This window comes from Xiphophorus hellerii, chromosome 6 (assembly GCF_003331165.1).
Source record: "Xiphophorus hellerii strain 12219 chromosome 6, Xiphophorus_hellerii-4.1, whole genome shotgun sequence".
NCBI lineage: Eukaryota > Metazoa > Chordata > Actinopteri > Cyprinodontiformes > Poeciliidae > Xiphophorus > Xiphophorus hellerii.
Genome location: NC_045677.1, coordinates 24,830,113 through 24,857,749, shown reverse-complemented (window position 1 = coordinate 24,857,749; position 27,637 = coordinate 24,830,113). Strand labels below are relative to the sequence as shown.

Here is a 27,637-nt window from a genome sequence, read left to right as displayed (position 1 = left end):
GAACTGCATTGGTATTAATGACAACAGAAGTTAGGAAATATATAAATGTGTGCAGTTTTTTAGTATGAAAAACGGCAATGGATTACTACCATTAGTTACAGGATATGACAGTGCATTAGGGCTACTGCAGATGGACAAAAACAGAAGTAAAAAAAAAAAACAAAAACAAGAAAATGTATGAGTTTGAAAAGTCAAAAATTTGCTAGAAAAAAAATCTGAAATTATGAGATTCGTCACAGAAATTTGGTAGAAATAACAAAGGCATTCCTGAGTCTGAAAGGTCAAAAATCTGCTAGAAAAAAAATCAAAATTTGAAATTAATATCTTAGAACTTTGCTAGAAAAAAAGAAAAAGAAATTTGGTATTAATATTATTAGAGTTTGAAAAGTCAAACATTGTCTAAAATATTACAATTTTTAAAGGTATATAAAAAAATTTACTTTTGAAACTCAGAAATTTCTAAGTCTCAATTTAGAAAATTAGATTAATGTCAACATTTCTGAGTATTTTCTAGCAAATTTCTGACTTTTAGAAATTTTCAGTGTTGAAATTTGAAAATGTGCGACTTTTGAAACTGAAATTTTCAAGATTAATTCCAAAATATTTCTATTTTTTTGTAGTAAATTTTTGACCGTTCAAATACAGAAATTCCCCTTTTTTTTCAAAGAAAGATTTTTGGGTGGAGATTTACTTTTTTTCTGTCTACAACGGCCCTGGTACGCCAACGTAATAGGATCATGGATTTAGATTCTTATAATCAGAGATTCCTGTACCCGTTTTCCTCTCTCTCTCTTTCTGGGTCTCATCCACAGACAAAAATCTCTCTGTTCAAGTTCAAAGGAGGGGGCTTGGCTATAAGAGGCGACAGTCTCCACCACAGGGCAGCAGAAACAACAGATGGCCACTCCTCTGAAGGCCTTCTCCCCCATCTCTGTCTATCCTCCTCCGACCCCCCGTTTCTCGTTCTTCACATCCCCCTCCTCCCTGTTTCCATGTGTTCCTGATTCCCCTCTTCTTCTCCGCTCTGTGGCTTCAAACAAACCATGATGCCCTAATCATCCTAATCATTCCCTGCAGTAGTAGTAGCAGGAGTAGTAATATTTTATTTCCCATCTTCCTCTGAAGTCTCCCCCCACCTCTGTCGGCTCTCCTTTCAAGTGGAAAACTTAACCCCTTTGTCCATCCCCTCCAAACCCGCCCCTCTAATTTTTTCCACCCTACTGAATCCAAGATCCGACCAACCTCTTCCCCACAAACTCCTCTTCATCTCCGTCTATGCCTTCCTTTGTACTCGCTGGACACCTAAAACCTCATCTAAAACCCCCTCTTTCGTCTCCCTCACCTTAACTCTCTAACATCAGAGGTTTTTCTCTTCTGTGTTTCCGCTTCTCTCTTAGCTCCAACTTTCATCCTCATTATTTGCCCCATTTTTCCATACATATCACTCTCCTTTGAGTGTAAGCATTTCAACAGCACAATGTGTTCATCTTTATTCCCATTTGCTTTCTTGTCAGTATGCAGATTCTTTTCTTGCAGTAATAAGACCATTAGTCACAGGAATTTCCCACTAGACTGAGGTGGTACCTATATTTAGTGGAATCATGAGGGTGTTTCACCTTACAAAGAGAGACATTTAGGTCATAAATGTCTCACACTACGAATGAGAGTAAAACCCAGCCACAACGACATCTGTTCCTATTAAATTTCTCAGAATTGGTTTTAATAAAAATCTGGAGGTGTTTTTTTAAACACCTCCAGATTTACTTTTATTAGACTCAGTAAGGGGGAATCCAATACTAAAGGAGGTATTATGTACACGGTGCCATTTTACAGAAGAATGAAGCAGCTATGTTACCTTCAGTTGTTTTTAAAATGCTGTATATATCAAACATAACTAAAAACAAATTTGACTTTGCAATTTAACGCCTTAAAATTGGGCCTCTGTTTCTTTAAGAATCTCCTACTCTTTTCAACACTCCCCCAATCAGCATGACATCACAACAATGCTTCTCCATTATGCCGTTTACAATCGTAGTTTGTATAGAAGCCTTGAAAATACATGTGTCAAACTCAAGGCCCAGGGGCCAAATCTGCCCATCTAGACTTTAGTGGGACTCAAAAATAAAACCTTCATGATAACAGTTGTGTGCTGGTGGTTTTTATATGTATGCTGCCAAATTATGTTTATGTGAAAAGATGTTCAATATTATTTAATTTTAAAAAGAACTCATCAAATGCAGACATCAATATTTTACCAGTTTGTAAATTTATTATTTTATCAATATATACTGCTGCAAGATATTCGTGATCTTGATATGATTGACACCCATGTCTTAAACGACTGCTTTAAATATAAACACGTAAATTAGCTATTGTTCAAGAGGAGCCATTACCTAACTTTTGAACACGGTTGCCTTACTTTAATGGAGTGTGTTGCTGTCTTTCGCATTTTGAAGAGAGGCCAAGTGAAATGGGCCTCTGTGTCCAGATGCCAATGATGATTTTCTTCAAAACAATTATTTCCGAATTTATCTCAAATCAAAAGGTTGGATTTTTGAAAAATGTTCCAGAGTGAGATTTTGGTACAACAGCAAAAGTAGAATTTGTTTTAATATATTAATATCATCTTTATCAAGAATAGCAAATATTGTGGAGGGCAATAAAAGTGTGAAAAACAAGCCTGAGAAAATGTCAAAGAAATTGATTTACATCAGAGAATGACACAACAAAATCAAAATTAAGTGCAATTTTGTACAATTCTGCTTTATTCTAAAGACTAGCAGCCATTACACTTTATCTAAACCAAAATTGTTCTTATAAATTTTCACTCAGACAGGCTTCCAACAATTCAGCAAGCGGTAAATACTGTGATAGATGACGGTATTTTGTAAAACGTCAAATTTGTAGTTGTGAAAGTGCTTGTGTGACCTGAAGTGACACGCCTGGAGGGTAAGGGGGTTTAAGTGATGTTCAACTTGACCTCAAAACGCCAAAGATACTGAAGATAACACAAAGTGTTCAACTCACTAAGGGTCAACAGAGTCAAATCAAATTAAAAAATACCTTCAGTTCAACATTTCCATCAAAATAAAAATGGTAATTGCTCACAACTTTTTCCTCATATGATATTCTAACCTTAAGAACACAATGAGTCATAGAAAAGTCATGAAAGACCTATTATCGCTTCTGTAATTTTCCTAATTGGGTGATGATGTGTGAAATCAAAAATGAGAGGACATGAGAAGAAAATCCAAAGGATCTAAAGGTTCAGCATAAAAAAATAATTAAAAAAACACTTCAGAGAGGATAAACAGGGAGGTAATTTCCGCTCTCCACCCACCTTGAAAACTTCAGAGAAAAACCCAGAGCCAATCCACTCGCAGCTGAAGTCATCAAGGCGTGTCAGGCAGGAGAAGGCACTGATAAGGGCTCTGTAGGAGGACGGACACACCCTGCCCACCTGGATGAAAGAACAACAAACAGGTGAAAAAAGTGACATAATATTCATGCTCCAAATCCCAAACTTTCCTGGTTATTTCAGCCTCTTGCTTCATGATAAACTCAAAAACTTGAAAATAAATGGTAAAAGATGGAGAAAGTTAGAAGGGAGATGCACACACTGGAGCCTATTTAACACAGTTTTCAATTTAACTGATACTATACAGTCTCTTATTATCATTTTATTCATATTTTACCTTTAAATTTACTGCTGGTACACCTGTATTCTCCCACTGAGGTGCAATATTTCTATTCTAAAGCATATTTTTGTGTTTTTGCAGATCAAAATCTGCAAAAATCCATAAATAAATTGTTTAACCAATGGATTAGAATCACTAATTGCTCATTTTGAATGTTTGCTGTAAAAAGCACAAATCACTATGGGATGTTTCCCATCAATAACAACCTTTACAATTCAAAAAGTCGTCTTTTGTCCTGGGTCCTATTAAATAAAGGACAGTCTAGAACCGAAAAACCTACTTGACTCATTGATAAAATAAATACTCATAAATAGTGGTGAATTACTTGCAGGGTCAGTAAATACTTAATTGCATTTAAATCGAAAAGAAAATACTGACAAAAGTCAACACTTTCAATTCGAAAAAAAAAATTTTGCAGCTAAATTATTATATAAATAGACATCCTAGCTCAAGATATTTATTGATTTTTTGTTTGTTTTTCAACCATCAGATTGGTGCAAAGTGCTATAACACCCTTTCAATTGTTTCAGGAACCTCTGATCATTCATGCAACGTTTTGAAAAAAATACTTCTTTATGTGGATGCCGACTCGTCTATTCGCCTAGCACTGAGATGCTATTTTAGCCTTGAATAGCTTCGCTGCTAGACTAACTCTTTTTAGCACAACTTAAACAAAATAGTATTTTCTAGAAACCGATCAGATTGTTTGTTGAAGCCAATATGAACTCCCTTGGGCCCAGAGAAGCAGTTTTGTCGTCTGTTTGCGGATATTGTTGTGTGCCAGATTTACAGGTACAACAGAAACACGCAAATACAAAGTTCCAGCCGAAAACTTTGTATGTAAAGAATGCTAAAAAGTGATCAGTTGCATTAAAATTTTTAACACGTTAAAATGTATGGAATCAAAATTAATTGCCTAGGTTAAGTAGTTAATAAGTAAGAATTTCCAGTCTTGCATGTATAGCTTTATAAACATATATTTGAGCTTCACAATATGTCTTGCCAACGTATAAAAATTGTCGGGGGTTTAAGAAATTCGGCCTGTTGAATGGAGACTTCCTGCAGAAAAGGACTATGTTCAAGAGGCTGAAGTTCACAGAGTGCTGGAAGCACAGTTAAAAAAAATTTTTTTTTTAAAAGAGTCGTAAGAAAATGTGGATTTTATATCACTGCGGTAAATTTTACCAATAATATAGCCACTGAATGGCTTTCTAATACAGTACAGCCCTAGTATTTACTTTTACTACAAAATTAAAGAACCAATCTGGTTCTTTTTTTAGGTTTTCATCCAACCTTTACAAGAAGAGCAATAAAACGCTCTCTCTTGAGTAAGATTATGCAAACTGAGCCTTTTCCATATTATGAAAAATGAAGAAAAGCAGTTCACCCACTTCAAAAAAACTCATTAAAAGGACTAAACAAATAAAAAATATATACATATACTTTGTGAAACTGTGTGTTATTATCACATAAAAACAGTAAGAGAACTTCAAAAGATTACTCATTTTTATTTCATGCTTGCTCCAAGTAATTAAGAGTCGTTGCGGAGAGAGTAAAACGCCACATGAAGGCTCAGGGTTGGAACCTTTAATATTGAATATATTAAATATTGATCCAATTTCAGCCTCCGAAGTGCAGTTACACAAAACCTCACAGAATTCATACACAATAATTGCACTTCTCCTTTTTTTCTATTCAATATTCAATAGAGAGATTATCGATCGACGTCACACTGCGTCAGCACCCACTATACCGTGCATGTCGCCTGCAGAAAAAAACCCAAGAATATTAACTATTTAAACTATTTTTAATTAGGCTAATAAAATTATTTACAACTTGCAGCCAAATCATATCTCTTCGCCCAGTGCCACTGACGGAGGTTTTATTTTTAACACTGCCTCCTGAACTTTTGATTTCTGATGACTTAGTTTGCTACCTGCCTGGATGACCGCAGCTACATGTTTATTTTCCATCCGTTTCCATGGTTTTCTCATCATTTATTAACTTGCCTGCATGAAACATGTTTGAGAATTTTAGGCGTCTCCCATTCACTAATGTCAACTTGGTAGCATGATTTGTTTTATCACGGTGTGGCAAATAGTTGTAGTACGCCGTCAACATGCTAGCTAGTGTTAAAACAGCATGACAATGGTGGGTAACCATGGTAACCGGTGGCAGTGTTTCTAACTTCTACTCCACTGCTGCCTCAGCCTTACTTGATCTCAAGTTATAGTCCGTAATCAACATGGCTAGTGAAGAAAAGTTATATTTATCGACATACATACTGCAAATACTGCAAAATTCCTTGCAAATATTTTCTAATTTAGCACCACAGAATCTGTGAAATAATGAAAACAATTCCAATCATCAATATGAAAAGATGTTTAGTGTTATTTAATTTTAAGAAGTATGTAATTAATATTTTAACAGCTTGTTAATAGGTTTTATCAACACAACCAGCACTTTGGGAACATTCATAAACTTGATATGACCCAAAATGAAAATGATTTTGACTCCCCTACTGTATAGATTCAACTTTTGTGAAAGAAACTGATAAGATCCTTGGCCTTTATTTCACAAATTAGCCTCAACAGCATCCACTACATTCATTAAGTACCAAAAGGTGTAAGAACTGACCTGTGAGGGCTGGCCCATCTCGCAGTTTCCTACGCCTCCGGTCCCATCCCTGTCCTCCTGGAGGCGTTCCGGCCATGTTGGGAACCCAGCAATAGAGTTGCGTTTGTTCCGGTCCATGGCGATGTAAAAGAAGCTGATACCAGTGAGGGTAATATGGGCCTTTTTCTGTAATGTACCCACATGACAAGAGGAATAGAGTGTCTTAACGGTGCCGAGGGTTTCACGGCAGCACGGTGTGTGTTCAGTTTGAGTTGTGGTAGGAGATATATCACACACATAGACTTCAGGTTTTACTTTTTTTCTTATTTTACTTTGGATGTCCCTGTTTTCATGCCCTTCAAGGTTACCAACCGGTCCAGTTCCTCACTGCTTGTGCATGAATTGTCCAAAACGACAAGATCTTCACATGCTCGACAATCCTTGAAGAGCTGGGGGGGAAAAAAAGATAAATATGAAAGAATTAGTGCTTTGTGAGATTTATTGTTCAAAAAGGTAACTGCTTATAGGATCACATACATGCAAGTAATGCTACAATGAAGGCAGTAGAAACAACTTCTGCAGACTGAGACAGATCTCTGGATTAATAAAACAAACGTAATGGTTTGCTAAAGGGGCCGATTGTTCAATTACGGGAGATAAGCTGGGGAATAGCTCAAGTTTTGGACCGTTCTGCCAGCCAAAACAAAGTCAGCAGAGTACAGAGAGGAACAGGAAGGGAAGCCTGTGGCTACAGCACTGTTTTATTCTCAATGTAAACAATGTAGCTTTCATAATCTTAGAGAAACATAAGAGGAAGATTTACTCTTTAATGCAGCAAACCTTTTCCACAAATACCATGACTGCTGTGAAATACATCAGTTTTACATTAATGTAGAGCTAATATAAGATAGTCACATAATATTATGTTAGTGTATAACAAACTGTTTAATGTTTAAACAGATGTTTTATATTAACAACTGTTTAATCAAATATATGCTGTGACAACTGCTGTCTCTACCAAGTGACTTGCATCACTTTTATTTTTAACATTCCTTAGAAAAGTAAAACTGAACAAATAAAACTGAATTGGTAAAATTTCCATTTACTATGTCAGAACTCAAAGGGAAACGAAACAGAAAACCCAGGTGCATCTCTAATCTATATTAATCTTCCCTGTAGACATGTTAAAACTGACCTTTAGTATAAAAAGTACGATTGTATCATAACTTTCAACGTGAAAATATAAATAGAGTATTTAAGTCAAAGACCATTTTTGAACACATTTCAATTAACTTGTGCAACTTTGTCAACTTGTGTCACATAAAGCTGATGTGCAATAATATTTAAAACCTGAGGCACAGTTGGCTTACTACTCAGTGGCTTATCTTCTTAATTTAGAAAAGGTAAGCAATCATGTAAAGTTTAATCTTGTTGCAAAATAGTTAGTGTGAAGTAAAAGAAAAGGAGGAAAATATAACGGATTCAGCTTAATGATATAAGAATGAATACATGTAAAAACTTAAGTGAGTTTTATAAATATTAGAACAGAAATATACAAACTAGGATTGTTGCTGCAGACCAGCTGGATGGCTTGAGAGACCCATTTCTGTCCCAGTCATGCCCTAAAAAGGATTTCAACCTCCTCTTTCTTTTTTTTTAAGTATTTATTTTATCAATGACACTTCATTTTATGCCTTGTTAATATGGTACAGCAGAAAAAACTAAATTTTTTGGCCTGTGCCAAGACAAACACAAGCCCAAAGCACCAGGCATGAACTTTCCTGCCTATTTTCCAAAAGGCTTCAATCCAAACGCAAAAGCAAAGACACTTTTAGTGAGGAAGTGAGCGAATCGACGAGAATAGGTCAGCAAGTAGAACATTAGCTCACTCGTTATTCATAACAGTGAGCAGCAGCCAGTAAGAGATTTTGTTTTCACACCCCTTCATCAAGTGCTCTACCCTTTCTTACCAAACATGAGCACAAGTCTGATTGTTGATTCCTGCAAATTCACCCATCACTGCTTATTAACTGCAGCTTAGGCTTGGAAACACCATCAGCATCAAGTTATTCAAGTTTCTAAGACTTACAAACCAATGAAATTTACCATCATATTGTAGCTACAGTTTAAAATCATTATAATGAGATGGAATAAATAGAGTTTTCCTCTTTTTGTTGTCCCCGTTTCTGTGCTGAGAGAGGGACACTGGACTTTTCCCTTGTTGACAGGGAAAAAAAATGTCTGCATTTTTTACAAAGATTACAAAGAAAAGAAAAACATAGGACAGTTATGGTGTAAAAAAATAAAAGACAAAACATGGTGGTGACAGCATCATCCTGTGGGATGCAGCCAATTAATCTTTTAAAGCGTCACGCTGTTTCTTAAGAGCAATTTTGGGGGGGTCGGCAAAGTTACAGTGAAATGTAATGCAATATATTCAAGCTCCAGGACCAAAACTGACTAGTAATGCATATCAACAAACTATTGAGAAATAAAACTAAAATTCAAATGTTGCTTCTATGCAAGTTTTGTTCAGTCTCACTGATCTAATCTCTGCTACACCTTTACAAAAATGTAAGGTTCTAAATAAAAAAGCTTTAATGAGTAGCTGCTCTTAATAAAATTCCTCATAAACATTAATTTACTGAAATGGCTCCCAATACAAGGTATGGCCTCTTTAAATTATAACTTAAGTTGCTTTATTTTTAAGGTTTTTTTAGTTTTGGCATGTCCTGGATGACTGAGAACCAACAAGCAGATAGAAATGAATATCTGGGTGTTATTATAACTTAAACATAACACTTAAAAGCACCAGGGTTTATATAAAAAAATATTCAGATTTTATTTTGTGGTTTTAAAGATAGTGAGAAATAAAGGCATAACTTTCTGTTTCTTCTATCTGTTCTAAAAGTTAAAGAGCTAAATATGAATGAGATGTTTGCTACCTTTGACAAAAAAAGCTTAGGTCTATGAAAGCAGTGTAACAGTTTTGCTAATGAGGCAGCTTATCATGATTCAGCCAAAGTAATGAAATAAGAATTTTTGTTATTATTATTATTTATTGATTTATTTATTTGTTGGGTTTTACATTTATGTCTTCATTGAAGATGATGAAGTTGTATGCCTTTCTATAAAATGAACATAATTTTCAGGGCAGGGAAGTAGGACGGCCAGCATTTTTCAAGAGTGAGAAATGGCCCCTTCTGCCCCCCTCATAGGGACACCACTGTTTAAATACAATATTACTGAGAAGATGTGGTATTTCTACTACAAAAGTACAGTTTGGTCAGAATCTCATACCATCTCATGCCTGCTGTAGAAGGTAAAAAAAATATCCTTAAATAAGGATTACTTCAGTTTTGAGGAAAGATATTACCTTTGCTTTTTAAAAGTAACCCCTTAATAAACACTGGAAATTCAAACTGTGTGGCTAAACCAAACTGAATTGAATCTTCAAAAGAAACTGACATGCAAGCAGCCCTTTTGTTACAATAATCAGGTCGTATATAAATAGAGCAACAATCCAATTAAGCTATGCATAGAATGCTGGTGCTATTTAGAGTTTCCATCATGCTGTTTTGCAGACCAGAGGTTTGTGCAGCATCTTACAAAACACTAACCTCAGTGTGCCGTCTTCAGCTCCAGCAGAATTACTGCAGAGCAGGGGCGGCTGAGAGCAACAACAAGACGTTGAAGTAAAGCTCTGACTTCTGACAGATATATACATGTAGAACGACAGTTTATGGGCCAAAAGAACCACTAACTGGATCCTCCTGCAGTATGTTTTATGTACAGTGGCTTCCTAGAAACTACAAACTTCAAAGTATTTTACTGGGATTTCGTTTGGCAGACTAATAGAAAGAAACATATATGTGATAGCTGTCAGCACATGTAAAGTGATAAGCTGAAACTTGTCTTAATTTTTGAAACTACAAATCTGAAAAGTGTGCATTTGTGTTCAGCAACATTTACTCCAGTACCCTTAAATAAGGGCAAGATAATTATGCAGATTTTTGACCCGCTCTTCCCTTTTTGGCAATCTGAAAGACGTTCTGGTTATTGTGATGTCTCAAAAGATCATTTCAGGAGATATTCCTGCTGTACATGGTGTGGTCAGAGTGATCTGGTCCATTCGGACTGCTCAAACGACCCACTAAAGTCCGGTAGATGTTAGAGCTGTCTTTTTGTCTTGTTTTTTCTCCGTTTAAAATAGTTCACAATCACCGTTGCTTCTTCCACGTCTGCCATGTTTATTTACTCTAACCTCTCGTTTGCGCTCGAGAGGTTTTGCAGGATTTTCCATCTGACATGGTAATGTTAGTGAGTGAAGTCTGTCTGTGTGTGGCATGTTGTCTGTACACCACATACTGTAGGACCAAACCTGTTATACGTATTTATGATTTTTTTTAAATCGCCATATGTGGGGTTTTCTCAGGTTTAGAAAATCAATTGACAATTTTTAAATCTTGCTATGTGAACCAGGCGCAAGTAAGTAATAAGTTCAACTAAGCGTTGTGTTGTTGTGCAGAAGCTAGAACGGTTAGAATACATTTACATTTGTAAGATGCTGCAACTTTAAGTAAACATCTGATCAGAAGTTTTTATATTAAGGTCAATAGCTGCTTTGTTGATCTACAAGTAAACAAACTCACTGAGAGACAGATAAGAGATAAAATGTTTTGTTTGTGACAACAGTCTAGGCTTGAAAGATATTTGTACATTTTTCCTCTTCAAGTTTGAATATCTATGTTCTTAAAAGACTTCCAGATTGGAACCAATAATCACCATCAACACTTTTATCTCACTATAGTTTTATAGTATTAGACGTGATGTTTTACACAACTAGCAGAGAAAAATGAACGGCTATATTTGGATAAATAACTGTTTAGATCAGGAGTCAGCAACTTTTTATAATCCAGAGTCATTTAGCTTTCCTCCTACAAAAACCACATTTTTCTAGACCTATAATGTAAGTGCAATAAATAATTACTCTATAAAGTTGATTAGCTCGCTATTGAAATTGAAAAAGGAAAATTTTAGTTTTTTAAAACCAAGAATAACATCAGACTTTTACAAGAAGAGAACGGATGCATTTCTTGAATGAATGCTCCATATTGATCCAAAAATTGAAAAACAAGCACCATTTGCAGCCCAATAACAAAAACACTAATTTAGTAAAAGTATTCCTTGAACTTTTGGTGCCATTCTGTTGTGCAAATTCTATCCAAATATTTCCTGAAGAGCTATTAAGCGCAGCCTTTTTTTTAGCTTTATGTACACAAACTCTGCTCAGTTCTATAATATTTTCCACCAAGTTATTAAAAGCTACCAATAAGGATCTGAAGAGCCGCATGCAGCTCCACAGACCTCTGCAATACAGAGTCTGCAAGAATCACGGAAAGTTTTCGCATTTTTCATGCTGGCAAAGATCCAGTGATGAGGAATTCATATAGTGAAATAAACAAGCAAAATAAGCTCATACATCTCATACGTGTATTTTGTTTTACATCTATAATAACCCTCAATGACGTTTCAAGTTATAAAATACAAATATAGGCAAAAACCACCCATGTTGATTGCTATATTTGTTTCCAAACTATACCCTGCTGGCTTCATATTCCAATGGTATGCATTTAGAATACCACACTAAAGGGACACTGAGTGGGAAAGGGTGGAAATGTAAAAGTCTGGCTTTTTTTCTGTGTGTAAAATGTGGCCTGTTACTACTTCAAAACAGATGGGGCATAACACCAAAGCAGCCTCAGGCCGAATACTGTAGGAGTGGTTGGAGAAGGGCGCTGAACAGCTATCCAGTTGTGTCCTAGTGGATTACAGGCTAATGGGACATGTCATCAATAAATCAAAAGATAAGTGATGTTATGATGTGGAGGTTGCAGCAAATAGTTTAATGTCACTGCAAAGATTTAAATAACTGCAGGCCAATCTCCTAGCTGCTATTTCTTCTGAAATTTCTGGATGTATACACTTAACTAGTTTAATTCTAAATTACCAAAAATTTCCAGTAAGGTTTCAGGAAATAGCTTGGTTGTCAATATGAAACTGGGAAGATTTTTCCTCCTGTACAGCTGTTAATTCTGGTGTTCCTCTTGGGACCAGTTTGATTCCCGCTACGGTGCTGTGATGTCATCTGATTTTTGTTTTTCTGTCCAACCTAAATGTATCAAATCATCAAGCAACTTGCAGTAACAAGCAAAGGTAATGAGCAGTGTAAATACAGAACAGAGTTTAAAATTATTTTATTCATTAAGAGTGTACATAAAATAGATGCCCACCTTCATAGTAACATTTTCTGAGACACAACCAGGTTTTATTACTGCCAGACCTGGAGAATCAAGAAGTGACAGAACCTATCCGACAACATAAAGTAGGCTAAAGGATCTTAAATAGCAACGCATCATGCCCAGAACTACTAAAATTCAAGAACCAACCAAAAATAAAGCAATTGACAGTCAGGAAATGGTGACAAAACCATTTGTATGGCTTTGGGAATCCAGTGAAGTGCAGCGAGAGCCATTATCCACAAATGGAAAACACATGGAACAGTATTGAACCACCCCAGAAGTGGCCTGGCCGGGCAAACAAAATTACTCCAACAACACTAACTTATGTAAAGAACTGCATGCCTAACCAAGTTCTATCAAGGTCAGTCTTCACGGTTTAACAATAACTAGCAGACTGATTGGTATTCATCTAAAAGTTCAAACTTACACAAGGGCAGGTCTGACTTTTACCAAAACCTTCTTAATCACCTCCAAGACCTTTCAAGAAACTGTTTTGTAGACCAATGAGTCAGAAGTGAGTCTTTTTATGAAGGTGTGTTTCCTGATGAATGTGACATAAAACCAATATAGAAAATTTCAGAAAAAGGTCATATTGACCTGTGAAAAACAGTGGTGGTGGTGTGATGGTATGGGGCTGCTCTGCACTTTGGTTGAGCAGCAGAAAACAGCACACAAGCAAGTCCACCTCAGAAAGACAATGTTTTAATGTCCTAGTCAAAGTATGTACTTATATCTGATTGAGAACATGTGGCATGACCTTAAACACGCATTAATGCTTGAAAACCCTTCAATGTAGCCGAATCAAAACAATTCTGCAACTAAGAGTGGGGCAGAACTCCTCCACAGTGATGTAAAAGATTCATTTACAGTTATCCCAACACTTCACGGCAGCTGTTTCTACAAAGGGATGCCAAACACTTTGAGGATTAGTCAGTAGCGGTGCAAACTTTGAAAACAAACTGCTTAAAATACATAAATTCCCACTAGGTTTCCTTATCATTATTATTGTCTGAGCCTTTTTTGCAATCAGTCATTTATTTTTCTATTACTGAACAATACTGTAATCAAATTTCTTGTTTTAAATGTGCTTTATAAATCAAGTGAATTTGGTTTGAAAAGGATGAGATACATTAAAACGAGCGTTTTTGCCTCTCCTCATACAATTTCTGCAAAGCACTTTAAACATTTAAATGATCTTTTAGATGTTCCTTCTGTACACACAAATCAACAATAGCAAAACATTTAGCAAGGTCACACAAAACGAAAAAGCAAAGCAGTCTGATATCTGACCGCAATCAACTGTGGTAAACATCCACTATGTGTAAGTGTGTGCACATTCACAAGATTGACAGGGAGAGACAGTCAACCTTCAATGGCTTACAAGTAATGAACAAACTAATGGGGCGGGTAGCAAAAACCTGTCACTACCTGGATGCAAATGACAGCAATTAGACAAGTAGTAAAATACATACACCGCTAGATTGACTTATGTTAATTTGCTATACGTATAATACAAACTCCGGAGGGAAGATGTAAACAAATACCAGAGGCAGTGGCCATTATTAAGGTTTGCCCCTGTTAGTGTTCAAAGTTTTACTCACTTAGTTTTATTTCACGGAGGAGTTTCCAGGAACAGTCCGGGCTGGGCTCCATGCCTGTACCCGGATACATTTCTGAGAAAATGACGAGCTAACTCCGAAACACCGCAGCTAGCTCAACGATAGCGAATGGGCTAGTTTTGTCAACAAAACTGAAGCGGAGCGAAGAGCTAACGCACATTAGCCTGAGAGGGAGAGCCTGCGAAACACGCACTTAACAACAAGTTGCTCCCAACGACGGCTTAGAAGTCCTTTTATCCCGCGGTTAAACACCAAAATCTAACACAAAGTCTGCTCCTGTCGTTAATTAATCTACACATTGGTAAAGTGTTGCGGTTTTGTTATCCGCTTCTCTGATATTTCAAACGACTGTCGGTGTTTGACAGCTCCGTCGTCTCCCTGCTCTGACTCCGCCCACTTTGGAAGGGCACGTCTGTCAGCCAATCAGCGTGCGAGCTGCTTTGTAGCGTTTGAAGTTGGAAATGTGCTAATTAAGGTTTAAATAGCTGGAGTTAATTTGATTAAAATATTAAAGAAACACTGTTGGTTGAATATTTTCCAGCTTTCCGTCCATCTATATAGTTATAGATGGAGGGAACAATGCAATGTACATTGCAGAATAACGTTTCTAGTTAGTTAGTTTTAGTTATTTGTGAAGACAGTTTTAACTCTAATCTTAATATTAGAATCAATATTTAGATGTGGTACGTCTGCTTCTTCTGGCTTATTACCATTAAAACAGTCTGTAGCTGTATTTTTTTTTTCAGGTTTTGCTTTTTTATGTTTAGCCGTGTTAAACTCATTGTTTTTACTATTATCATGCCCGTTGTTGCTACTTACATTGTACATATTAAAGGTGCTCTATAAATAAAGACTGATTGACGAGTAGTTGTTTTTTTAGAACCATTAGTTGACGTCTTCACTAAAGTAGAGAGGAGTGAACTTTGGTAAATGGCAGTAAAACATGATGGGACCTTCCAGACCAGTAATTAGGTTGCAGGTATACTGCATGCATTACATATGTTAACACCATCCACAATAACTCTTTGTGGAATTTGAGTTAATATGAGTTAAAGCAACATTTAATTTTCCTTTTTGGTTGACAAAATATTTCGGATTTGGAATTTGAATAAAACTGGTCATTGTTTGTGTGCTTAAAACACTTGCCTACAAATGATATACCTGAAAATTATTTATTTTACTTTGTAAAACCTTCTTTTCAATAACATGAAGATGCAGCCCCACCTAGTGGACAAACATGAGAAGCACTATTGACTTTCATAATGTCCTATTTTCCTGGTCAGAAATTGTAGCCAATCAAGAGCGCCGAATATCCTTATCACGTGATCATGACCGTTTCCTGTTTCTATTGTATTACACATCCATGGTTTGGCTTCAAATCAGTAAATGTGAACTTTTAAGGTGAGAACCTCTGCTGCTGTTGGATTTGTTGAGGCATACAAAAGTCCTGTAAAAGCCTACTGACGTTGCTTTAGCCAGCGAACCGGAGCAACATGGCTAACAGCAGCAGCAGCAACAACAACAACAACAACTGTGTGGCTTTCCAGAGCAAGCTAACCTCCATAATGGAGATGCTGGCTAAAGCGGCCGTTATGGAAATCAGCAAGCTGTGGGAGGAGGGTTTCGCTGTGGTTCAGGTGGAGCTTCTTCGGAGAGAGAGCGAAATTAAAGCCCTGAACAGAAAGCTGATATCAATGGAAAACGAGCGTTTAACGGCTCTTTCTCAAGCAGCAAAGTCCTCATCTTTACCAAGGAGAGAGCAGCAAAACAATTTGCCGCCATCTGCCGGCGAAGGTAGGAACAGCAGCTAAAATACTGGATGGGAAACTGGAAAAATCTAAGTATTCTCACTTTAACGTCTAAATACTTAAAGTCAGAAATCTTTATAATGGCCCTAATATTTTTCCGCAATTGCAGCTATATGCATGACATAGAATTTTAATTAGAGAATATTGTTGCTACCATGGTAAGAGCGGTTGTAGCTCAATGAAGTAAAGCAATCTAATTTATTTTAGTAGTCATGTAAAACTAATGCATTGGTTCGTTGCACACACTGCACAACACATTTCAAGAAATTATTTTTGATGCTTTTAGCTGATAAAAACCCAAAATTTAGTTTATCAAGAAGTTAGAATTTTACATTAAAAGTCACAGAGGTTTCTGCATTACAAATTCTTATTTTGTTGCAATTATCTAATATTCAAATTTTGAGTTTTTATGAGTTGTAAGCCATTCAGTTTAACATGCACAAATGCTTGAAATATATCACTCTGTTGTAATGAAATAAACTTCAGTTTTGATTTGGAATACTGAAATTAAACTAGCATTGAATTTATTTAGATGCATCAGAATTTTACATGTGAGAAATAGTGTAACACATGCTCTACACATGATAAATAATAATAATGAATTTTCTTATAATAAACAGGTTGCTGGTACAATTGATTTAATTTGTAGATTATTCATTTTGTTGCTTAAACTTCCTGAGATGACTCCCTTTTACATTTCATTGTCATTAAGATGGCTTTTTCTTTTTTTTTTATTTCAGGGCTTTCAATAGAATCAGTGCAGACACTGCCTTCAGATCAGAGCTTTCGGGATAAAGCAGACTCTTCAGGGAATAATGAAGCACTGCTACCTGTTCAGATGGAAGACAATGAAAGTGCTGCAAAGCAACGTAAGTCGGATCTCTGTGAATCCGAAGATAAAGATGATGAGGAATCAGTAGTGAAGCTGGAAGAGGATGATGACGTTGAGATTGTGGAGCAGGAAGTGGATTTGAATCCCAGAAGCAGCGTAGTGGGTCACCATGAACGACTCCAACGATGTGCTGAAGCAGCACCAGAACAAGAGACCCAACACTGGATGTCTGTTTCAGTGGGAGACAGCGATACGGAGGATGATTCTGACTGCTTCTTCGAACCAAACCAGCTTTCACACAATCTGGACTCAGAAATCTTACTTATTCAAAACTCTCTGGACATCTTCGATAACTCGGCAGAGGCTGCTCATTCTGATCGGCTCGCGAGGGACAGCAGGACGATTCAAGGTGCTTCAAGTAAATCCAGCGCTCCCCTGACTTTCAGCCAACCACAGCCAAGTCAGCAAACATCACACCATGCAGAAAGAGAAACAGCTGTTGGGCTCTTTTTGGAAAAACAACGGCGAACTAAAAACGCGTCAGCTTTCAACCCCGACAGGAGTCTGTTTGCTTTAAATGAGCTGGAGGTTCACAAAATTGCAGCGAGTCGACGCATCAAGGAGAAATGGTACATCTGCCCTTTCTGCGGTAAAAGCTTCGACCGCATCAGCCATCTGCAGATCCACCAGCGAATTCACACCGGGGAGAAACCGTACACGTGTGAAATGTGTGGCAAGAGTTTTTCCCAGAGGAGTAACCTGCGCACTCATCAACGAACTCACAAGGAGGCTCTTTCTTAAAATGTTTTAATTCAACTACAGAGAAGACAATAAAAGCTAGAATTTACTGTGTTTCCATATTACTGGAATATTGTAGCTAATTTTTTCTGTGGAACTGTTTTACAATACCATTGACATCTTAGGATTTGAAGACAAATACTAATTCTTTTATTGTGATTGAATATTCATGTTTTTTTCATTAAGAAAAACATTTTGGGGTTACAACTAATTATTTTTGTAATTTATTTTTGACTATTAATCGATTAATCAAATAAAAAAAAATTGTCTAACTTTGGAGATTTTTTAATTTAACCAGTAAAGAGAATATTTGAAATACATTAAAAGATGCAAATAATTGAATTACTTTTTTGAATAAAAATAATAATTGAATAGCTGCAATAACATTGCAGTCCTTCAATCAACACTTGATCATTTGTAGTAAAAGGTGTATGTACAGCTAAAAGCATGCTGTTTATTAATCTGTTTATTTTTTGGATTAATAAATGGATAGCAAAAGGTGCTCAATAGATTTTTTTACAGACTTTTAACCAGGTGAAGCTAAAAATGCAAACTGAGTTCTGGGTAGAACATATTTACAGACAAATAAGGTTTTTCATCTTAAATGCAGTATATATTTAGTTAGCTGACGATTAGTTCAATAACTGATCAATCACAATTAATTTGATTAATCGCTTCAGTCCTAAAACATTTACACACTTTCATCATCTTGTACATTTATTAGTTCCCGTTAAAGATGTGTAAAAAGCCTTTAAAAGCTGTTATGCAGCAGCATAATTTCACAGTAATATATTTAGAATGTGTTAACATTTAATTATAATTATTTATTCATTCATACCTGCTTGTTCCTTATCGGAGTCATGTGTCCATGTGCAGCGGTCCCTGAGTGAGAGACGGGTGGCTACACCATGGACAGGTCGCTGGTCCGTCACAGGGCAACATGGAGACACACACACACGCAGACACACGCCCACACACACCCACACACACACACACACACACACACACACACTCCTAAAGCCAGTTTAGGGAAGCCAAAGAACCTAACAATTTTTTGGACTGTGAGAGTATCCAGAGAGAACCCACAAAAGCACAAGGAGAACATGCAGAAAGCTTTACACAACTATAACTGAAGTAGTTTTACAGTTTATTTTAGTTTGGGTTCTTTTTCAAAATTGATCATAGTTTTTTTTTTAGATATTTAATTAGTAATTCATGATATTCAACGACAGATTTGTGTTGCTCTTCAAAAGTTAGCAAGAAGTAAATTTCTAGTCACTTTCCCTACTTGAACAATATAACAAACTGTTGTCTATTGGTTATTAAGGTATTTCTTATATTAATCAGTAAATGTATTTGGAAATAATCAGTGTTGCGCTTATCAATTCACTGACCAGTCAGGTTTCAGGGCTTCCTGAAATGATATCCTGAATAAGACCAGAAATTCACCATAAAACTAGAAATGTATGGGGGTAAATTGAAGCCATAATGTTTGTTCAAATGAAGAAAAAAATAGACTGAAAATTTTGAAACAGAAAAATTGAATCTGGAAAAAAAAAAAAAAACTAATTTAAAACTGAAAAAAAATAATTTGAAATTGAAAATAAAAATTTGGAAACTGCAAAAAAAAAAACTTTTGAAGTTCAAAAACGATATGAAGCTGAAAATGTTTTAAACTACTTTTTGTATTTAATGGGTTATTTTCAGTTTCTGATTTCTTTTTGTCAGTTTCAAGTCTTTATTTTCAAGGTCAATTTTTTTTTTTTTGTTAAACTTTATGGCCTGAATTTTGCCTCATAGTAAAGCTTCATCAATAAGTTGAGGCTGTCGTTCAAAACAAATTTGCATGGACTGGCACAATGTTTCTTTTAAATTAATTGAGACATTTTAGCCCATCTCATCACAGGAAAAGGCTTCTTAATAAGGTTTATATTATTTTTCTCTTGTGCAGGATTGATCTGAGTTTTCAGCTTTGTCTAATTAAGCCAAGCCCATTACTGTAAAGGTAATGGGCTTGGAATTTAGAAACTCATCTATTTATCTTTTTACACCCAGCTAAACAGCTGTTCTGGTTCACCTTCACTGCTTTATTCCTGATTTATTCCCAGCCCAACCCGCAGCCAAGCATATAATCTCCTGGGCGGAACAATAACTTTTGCCTCCTGGGTGTATCTTCATGTTTCTCATCGTCCCTTTATACCAACAGCTTCATTTTCCCATCACTGGAAAAAGAAAACATTAATACATGAAAGTCAGAACCACAATAAACCTTAACAGCCTCTCAATGACTGCTTTTAAAATCCCATACGCTGTAATTTTAATAATAAAATCTCAGTTATTTACATTTGACTTCCTTACAATAGAACACATATACAAACAATATTCAATATGTTCAACAGAGTTTCTTCATACAAAATAAAATGTCCAGTTCATCCAACTGCTCATCAGTGATCATTTACAGTCCAATTTTGTCTAATAAAATCCATATTTTAGCCATTTTTCTTCCAATGTGTCAATTTTTATCATAGTTCCTCCCTTTATGCATTGGTTCCTGCAGGTAGCTGTTGATGTTTCACATGTAGCCACACCTATGAGCCATAACAATATGGCCATAGATAGTAAAGTGAGTAACGCTGCTTTTATTCTGCAGGGGAAAATGCATCAAGAGAGACATTTTAATGAGTAAAATTTGTCGAGCTGCAAAACCCGTCTGACCCATAGAAAAATAATAAACAACATATAAATCTAGCAAAAATATATACATTGAAAAACATAGTTTATGTAAGACTAAATATAGTAAACTCCTCTATAGGTTTGGTCCAGCATGAGATTATCATATCTGAGTATTTACTCAAAAACGTAAAACATTGTCTCTGTTTTAGTTTCAAACAGAAAAGCAATAATTACTCCAACTGTTGTTAAAATTACTTTATTAAATGTTTTTACATAAATTCCACCTATTATTAGTATTATTTTCAAAGATTTAAGTAAAAAAATAGATTTAACCCTAGCTAAATGTAATAGTTTTTAAGTTCTTATTGATTTTCAGCCTGGTGGGCCCTGGTTGGACACATTCAACCAGTCAATGAGCGGCGAAAAATCATTTTACTTATAAAAAGTATAAGAAATCGCAAATTTTTCAGCATTTTCGCATAGAGAAACAAAATAATAAACCTAAAATGGTGTTTTAGCAAATCTTTAATCTGCATAGAATAACCCAGCTCAAGTTTGGCCACTAACACAGTTCAGATTCTAGATCAGAACAAATTAAATATTCCAGCTTCTTTGATGAATAATTTAATAAACCCTTTAACTTTTAGCCATTTAATCAACCACTTCTTGTGCACAGCCATTTTGACTGCAGTGCCTTCATTGTGTAAAACATAGGAAGGAGCCCAGTTCCCATTTACTAAACATGAAAATAACCAATAGAAAACTTGTTGGAGGTAAAACTGACATAACTGTTTCTTTACTCTCTCTGGAGTGTCGGTGCTGCCCATTGGTGGTATGACGCCCTGGACAGAGAGCCATTTAGCTCACATAAACTACCACTGATGACAAGGTTAGTTCTTATTAGAAATACACACTAGTATTGCATTTCAGACACTGCTAGGTTTTCCCCGGTGTATTATAAGCCTGGCAGGCCACCAGGCTTAACTTGCCGCCACCAGGCTAAGCGTGGTTTGTTTATTTTAAATACAGTTTTTATGTACAAGTTACATTGACACCATAGACAAATCAAGCTAGGTTTATAGCTGGCGCATTGAACTGGACCCCAGAGGGTGCTGTGATGGAAAAATTACAATAAGATCATCCAGACCTGCTTCATTACTGATTGTCCTACAAGCTCTCTGTATTGTGCATAATATATGAATAAACCTGATTGAGTTATTTCACCTGAACAGTGCTTGGAAATAATATTTTTTTTCCACGACAGTGCGCACCAATTGTGCCGTTCCTACACCTACCAGTTGGCCTCATGCTATTATTTTAAAATTATGATGCCCACTCAGGACTTCAAAATTTTTGTAATTACAAATTCTTTTAACACAAAACACGACAGGCTCCTGATGGACTGCTCTAGTGTCCCTACCACCGGGATTAGCAGGTCTTCTAGGGAAAACCATGCACTGTAACATGTTCATTGATGCAGAGTGTAGAGTACAATGTGTCAGTAAACATATAATAAATCTGTTTTAATAATCTTTTATCTCTGTAGAATAATCCAGTTCAAGTTTGTAATGTAAAGCCAGTTTGAAGTTTGTAAGATTTCTTGATGACAGTGAGAGTCCTCATTCAGATGACCTGATGTTTAGTTAGAGGAAAAGTCTCCAGTCAGTGAAGTCTCTGTAGACCTTACAAGATTCAACGATTCCAGAGTCGAGCAAGTTCTCCTCTTTTAGCAAATGGCACAAAAATATCCCAAAAATGTTTAAAAAGGTTCCTGTTATTATGAAGTAAGAATAGAAGTCAAAAAACAAATAAAATTGTCTTTGTTGGTGTTCTGTCCATAGTAATTGAATACTTTGTTTTTTCAAAATAAAAGTCTCTGTCAGAGCAGAAATGCTGACAGGCTTTTCTCATTTCCAATTATGGAAGAAAGTCAGAGGTTTAGATAAGTTGTGGGTTGCAATAATTTTGGCAAGGCAGGAGAATGGCGTTGGGATTCTCTCTGGGCCTGAGGACCCCATTGCTTTCATAAAACATTTTACTGAGAGTTCCCTGAAGATAATGCCGTCTTCTTCCTTCGTCTTCCTCGTGTTCCTCCGTTGTGGAGGATTCAACGACCGAGTCGTCGCCTGGGGACGAGTCGTCTTCCTGTAGGTGACACAAGTCAGGCTCTTTATGACCGTTACCGTCGTCCTGCTGGACCTTCAGGGGAACCAGTGAGGAAGGAAGGCCTGAATCCTGAAGGAAAAGGCAAAACAAGTTAAATTTGCTCCAATACTTCTTCTATTATTTCTTCTGCTTAAAGGAAGTGATGAAAAGACACAGCGTAGCTTGATCTGTGAAGATCAGTAAAGGATTCTGGCTCACATTGGGTGCAACAGTACATTTGTTTTCAGGACTATCCTACGCGATCGAAAACCGTCCTGAAAAATTGCCGACTTGGTCGACGTGCGCAGAGTGACACCAAGGTCGACGGGAAACGCACAAGGGCGCAGCGCACTGGTGAGGGGACCTGCCGGATCGGGCGAGGAACCCGTTATAACTGCTTGCAGTTCTAGTTTCTTCTGCTTTTAGTTGTTCTCATTGTTAATTAATTAACTGTGATTCACCACATTTTCCGATTCAGTCACACACATGGCCTGATTCCTGACTGACCAGTGTAATTAAACTTAAATAGACACCGTCGGGCAACATGAAGTAGGCTAAAGATCTCAAAAAGCAACACCATCATGCCCAGAGATGGAGAAATAAAAAAACAGATGAGAAACAGCCATGTTTCTATTGAATTGCCACTCAAATATTGAGCAAGCTTTTAAAATGTCGCAAAAAAGAAAAAAATCAAAAGCACATTGTCGCTTACATAGTGAAAGTTTGACCTAAAGAGACTTGAAAACTGAGCTGTAGTTCAATTTAATTTCTCCTACAAAGAAAAGTGGTCTCAGTTTCCTCCACAGCAATAAAAAGAGAAGCTGACTACCAGTTTTTGTTTGTTTCTGTGTTTCTCCTCCATCTCTATCAAACCAAATTGAAAACATAAACCAACCATCACATTACAGACAAAACTACGTCACGCCTAACCAGCTGACGCATACCAGCGACATGTTGCTGTTCTTCACAAACGACTCCACCCGTTTCCTGCGCTCCTCCTTCTCCCTGTTCATCTCTGCGGCTCTCAGGCACTCTCTGTCCTCGGTCCAGACGACGGGACGCCCGTATTCATCCCGTGGTACCTCTCCTGTGGGTCCCCACCTCCCACCCAGAGTGGACTGGCTGCCCTGATAGTGGGGGGGCTCCTGCAAAACAGGGAGGTGGAAGTTTTAATAAACATCCAGCAAACTGGAGAAGTACTCATTTGTCGTAAGCTTGGCATTTTGTCATGTTAAAGCCACAAATTTTAATGTATTTTATAAAAATGTAGTAAATTAGACCAACACAAATATAGCGCATATTTACAAATGGTTAAAATCTACTTTAAATATTCCCACTATTGTGTTTCAGGTTGATTTACTGTATTCATGATGCTGTTGCACTACAAAAACACAGAATCTTACCAAGTGTTTTTGGTCTACTTTGTAGCACAAATGTCTTTCTACAAGTAAATTAAGATAAAACTAATCTACAAATAACTTTTCAGCACGATATAGGGGTTTGTTTTACATCAATAATTCTTTAATATTGATTAAGAAGTTCAAGTTCCAATTTAAGTTTCATTTAAAACAAGACATTTTCCCCATTTTATAAGTGAAAAAAATCTTCCAGTGGAATTATATTTTTGAATTAGCATTTTGTTAAAATAATTTTATGATTTTCTCTCTATCTTAAAGAGATTTTTAGATTCTTTTCTCTCTCCTTTTGGAATATCTATGTGTGCTTGTCTTTGCATTTTCTGTGAAGTGCAATTGTTAAGTGATTTACAAATCATTTCATTCTCATTTCATGCTCTAAAACGTAACTAGTCTATTGGAAACTAATATATAACATCTTTTTGAATCCTGCTACTGCAACGATTTAACTCCTTTTCATCCAATCACGACTTTTTCAAACTCACCAGAGACACTTCGCTGTATTTAGTGCGGCTGTCTACTCTGAGTAAGGCATAATCTTCAGGCTGCAAAATATGGAGAGAATATTTAATATATTTAAAAATTAGTGAACATAAGTGCAGAAAAATAAAGTAATTGACTCTGAGTTTCATATACAGCAGAACTCCATCAGTCTGATTTGTTTGAAGCTGCAGTAAACTGCAATTGCGGACTTCCACAGCTCCACCCAAACCGGGCCAGAGTGCCAACCTGAGGTTTGTCTCTGATCTCCGAGGTATCAGGTGGTTTTTTTATACCTGAATTCGTGAAATTGAGCCGGCTGAGTTCAGTCTCCTGAAGGAGGCTTGTCTCGAGAGACTGTTAATTTCCTCCCTAGAAAAAAACAAAACAAGCCTATTTAGAGGATTTATTGAACAAAACGTGTCTGAGAATGTGACAAGTTAAGCACTCTAAACCAAACAGCTAATCTGTCATCATCGCTTGAGCTTTAAGTGAAAGCCTCATTTAGTTTCTCACTCTGTTAAAGAAAACCTGGCACAGCTCACTTTGTTTCCTGGAGCTCCATCTTCAGCTTTTTGGTTTTTCTCAGATGGCGGCGTTTGACGACCAGAAACACAATGACCAGCAGCAGAACCAAAGCGCCGGCCACGGCGCTAACAATAATCAGCAGCAGGTTTGGCAGCGGCGGCGGCGGCGGCCCTGTCAGGAGAAAGTTAATGCAGTTAGCACCCTGAACTCTCACCTGCACCAGTATATATACTGTATATATACTGTATATATACTGTATATATACATTTAACTGAGTTAATATTGTACATGTACATGTGTACAGTGACAAACAATAAATTCAAATTTAAAACAGGCTATTGATTAACGTTTCTCTGAAAAACTGTACATATTAAAGACAAATCAGTGTCATATTTTTAACTAAAATAATTTCGTACCAAAAGGTACGAAATTATTCTCAATCTGTTAAATAACTATTTCCCCATTCCTAAACTCTACAACCAACCTGAAATGTTTGAGTAGTTTATGAATAATCAATTAAAATAATATTTTTTTTACTGGAATAACATTCTGTCTCCTCATTCATTTGGTTTTATTACATTACATTCATTTGGCATTAAATAACATTACTGTTTTAAATGGTTTTGTTAGTCTTGAATGACATGGATTAACATGCTTCACTTCTTATAAGTTTGTCAAAAGCCTTTAACCCACTAGATCATGACAGGTTTTGCCACGTTTTTTTTTAGCTCCAACCATCTTTCCCCCTGCATGATGCTGCCATTTTCCCTCAACTTTTTTGCTAGAAAGATTTTGGATTTTGCAGTATTTTATGAGTTGTTTTTTTTTCAAATTGGGTTTATTTTGCACACAAGTCACATGACCAACAACCAGATGTTGCTACTGGTGCAAACCATGAAAAAGAAATCGACAGGAAGTGGTAGGACGATGATGGGGCTGGATTTTCTTTTATGTCTTATCATGTGGACACAGTCATTCACATGTGATTTTAATTGCGTTTCTTATTTAAATTAAACACTGTAATTGCAAAATTGTGTGTTTTTTTTTTTTTTAACATTATTAAAATACTGACAAAGTTTTGTGCACATTTGTAACGGAAGCGCAGCTGCTGATGTTGCGGGTTTTACCTGCTTTAGCGTTGTAACGCCAAATGATATAATGTTCAGCTGTTCAGTCATTCACAGTGCAAAAAATGTGAACTACTTTCTGCTGTGACTGCAGTTCATTTACCCTCCAAAAAACAAAAACTAATCCAAATATTAAGTGATCATGTTACACTTCCTTCTTTTTTTATTTTGCTTGGTCAGACATATAACCTGAATATAACATTGTAACCTGTACAACCTCTCCTAAATTTTCTTCCTGGCCTGTCTGATGTGTTATCTTAATTTCATGATGATTTTTATTCACTTATGTTCTCTAATAAACCTCAGACACCTTCAACAAATAGTAAAATTCACACAAAATTTAAAGTAAAGTTTAGTAATTTGGAGATTTCTGAAGCCAATTGATTGCACTTGGTATCAGAATAAAAAAAACTTGAATACAAATACATGCCACACTTTTCAGATTTTTATTTGTGACAAATGAATTGAAAACCTTGTTTTAATTCTTTCCGATGTATTGGCAAAGTTTTGTCTGAATATATTGCAATCTTGTATGTATTTTTCTGTAAAGTTGAAAAAACACATTTAATACTTTACATCTTATGCAACTATATATATAGATACCATAGATTCACCACAAGGGGGCAGCAAACTCACAGGTCTACGGCAGGAGAAAACTGTCTAATTTTGTTGTCTTTTTATGTGGTGCAATGCGGAGAGATTCCCAGATCTTACCTGATATAATCAATGTAAACTCTGTTTTTCCAGATCCCACAGCGTTCTTGACCGTGCACTCATAAGTCCCACTGTCATTCAACTGGACGGGCCGTCCGAAAACGAGCTTTTCTCCATCCACAGACACCCCATCTGGCAAAGCTCCTCCTCTCCTGATGATCACAATAATAAGAAGAAAATGTCAAGCCAATTTGAACCACACAGAATGCTTGAGTCACGACGTGAAACAACAAAGGTGTGACTCGCTTTAGCAAATGGAAAATGAAAAAGGAGGCAGAGGGTAAACATGCGTTCCAGTTTTAGGCCTTTGTTGAGTAACAGCTTAAAACGCAACAATAGTTGGTTTATGTCACGGAAGAAATCATTCCAAATAAACACAAAAGATTACCATCAGGTCACCCCTAAACTATTGTTTTACATGCACCTGAACCAAAACCTGCAGCCCAGTCATCCTAACAGACTAAATAAAGACCAGCCTCAGTTGGTGCATGCAGACTGGATAACGTGCAGCTGAAGAGGCATCACAGTCACATAATGGAGCGCCAGTTTCTGATCAGGTCCACTGAGACGGTTCAGGTTGCTGAGTTGGTTTCCCTGAGCTGCAGTGGCTATTTAACCACTGCTTTCCCCCCCCCCCGCTAAAACTGGAGCAGGCTCATGTTTCGCACCTCAAGAGCCCCACCTAGCTTCCCTGACCACCTTTTTATGACAAAGTCACACAGGAATATTTTATCTGATGAATACTCTACAGTCAGCAGCTAAAAAGATCCTAATCTGGCATCTGGACTCACAAAATTCATCTTTGACAGCGAGTTATCACCACATCAGTACTACCGCGGTCGGAGTTTCTTATTGTGCACAGCCGCAAGTGAAACCAAGCGG

General features: G+C 36.6%; 3 protein-coding genes across 6 annotated transcripts in view; 1 reads left to right on the top strand and 2 right to left on the bottom strand.

The window, feature by feature from the left end:
- Positions 1–14,631, bottom strand: part of tesk2 (testis associated actin remodelling kinase 2) — a 41,556-nt gene extending 26,925 nt beyond the window's left edge. The window contains exons 1-3 of one of the 2 annotated variants that reach the window (XM_032566037.1): positions 14,218–14,631; positions 6,336–6,763; positions 3,341–3,460 (exon numbers count right to left, since the gene is read on the bottom strand). In XM_032566037.1, coding sequence (XP_032421928.1) covers positions 3,341–3,460; positions 6,336–6,452 — 237 coding nt within the window. In that variant the 5' untranslated portion in view covers positions 6,453–6,763; positions 14,218–14,631. Of the gene's footprint in view, positions 1–3,340; positions 3,461–6,335; positions 6,764–12,607; positions 12,627–14,217 lie in introns of those variants that run through there. The other variant, XM_032566038.1, reaches the window with a different exon arrangement.
- A 929-nt stretch (positions 14,632–15,560) lies between these two features.
- On the top strand, positions 15,561–17,900 carry LOC116721986 (zinc finger protein 235-like). Its single transcript, XM_032566053.1, has 2 exons — positions 15,561–16,029; positions 16,784–17,900. The coding sequence occupies exons 1-2, from the start codon at positions 15,729–15,731 to the stop codon at positions 17,674–17,676; spliced, it is 1,194 nt and encodes a 397-aa protein (XP_032421944.1). The 5' UTR covers positions 15,561–15,728; the 3' UTR covers positions 17,677–17,900.
- Positions 17,901–19,962: 2,062 nt separating this feature from the next.
- nectin4b (nectin cell adhesion molecule 4b) overlaps positions 19,963–27,637 on the bottom strand; it is a 28,274-nt gene continuing 20,599 nt past the window's right edge. For 2 of the 3 annotated variants that reach the window (XM_032566041.1, XM_032566042.1), the window contains exons 6-11: positions 26,756–26,907; positions 24,932–25,085; positions 24,683–24,758; positions 24,392–24,451; positions 23,436–23,636; positions 19,963–22,581 (exon numbers count right to left, since the gene is read on the bottom strand). In XM_032566041.1, the coding sequence (XP_032421932.1) occupies positions 22,285–22,581; positions 23,436–23,636; positions 24,392–24,451; positions 24,683–24,758; positions 24,932–25,085; positions 26,756–26,907 (940 nt within the window). In that variant the 3' untranslated portion in view covers positions 19,963–22,284. The remainder of the gene's footprint in view (positions 22,582–23,435; positions 23,637–24,391; positions 24,452–24,682; positions 24,759–24,931; positions 25,086–26,755; positions 26,908–27,637) is intronic. The other variant, XM_032566043.1, reaches the window with a different exon arrangement.

Excerpts from the sequence above, each read along its gene's own strand:
- LOC116721986 (XM_032566053.1), top strand. The coding sequence starts at position 15,729 with ATGGCTAACAGCAGCAGCAGCAACAACAACAACAACAACTGTGTGGCT. Across the intron at positions 16,030-16,783 it reads GCCGCCATCTGCCGGCGAAG|GGCTTTCAATAGAATCAGTG; the intron begins GTAGGAACAGCA and ends TTTTTATTTCAG.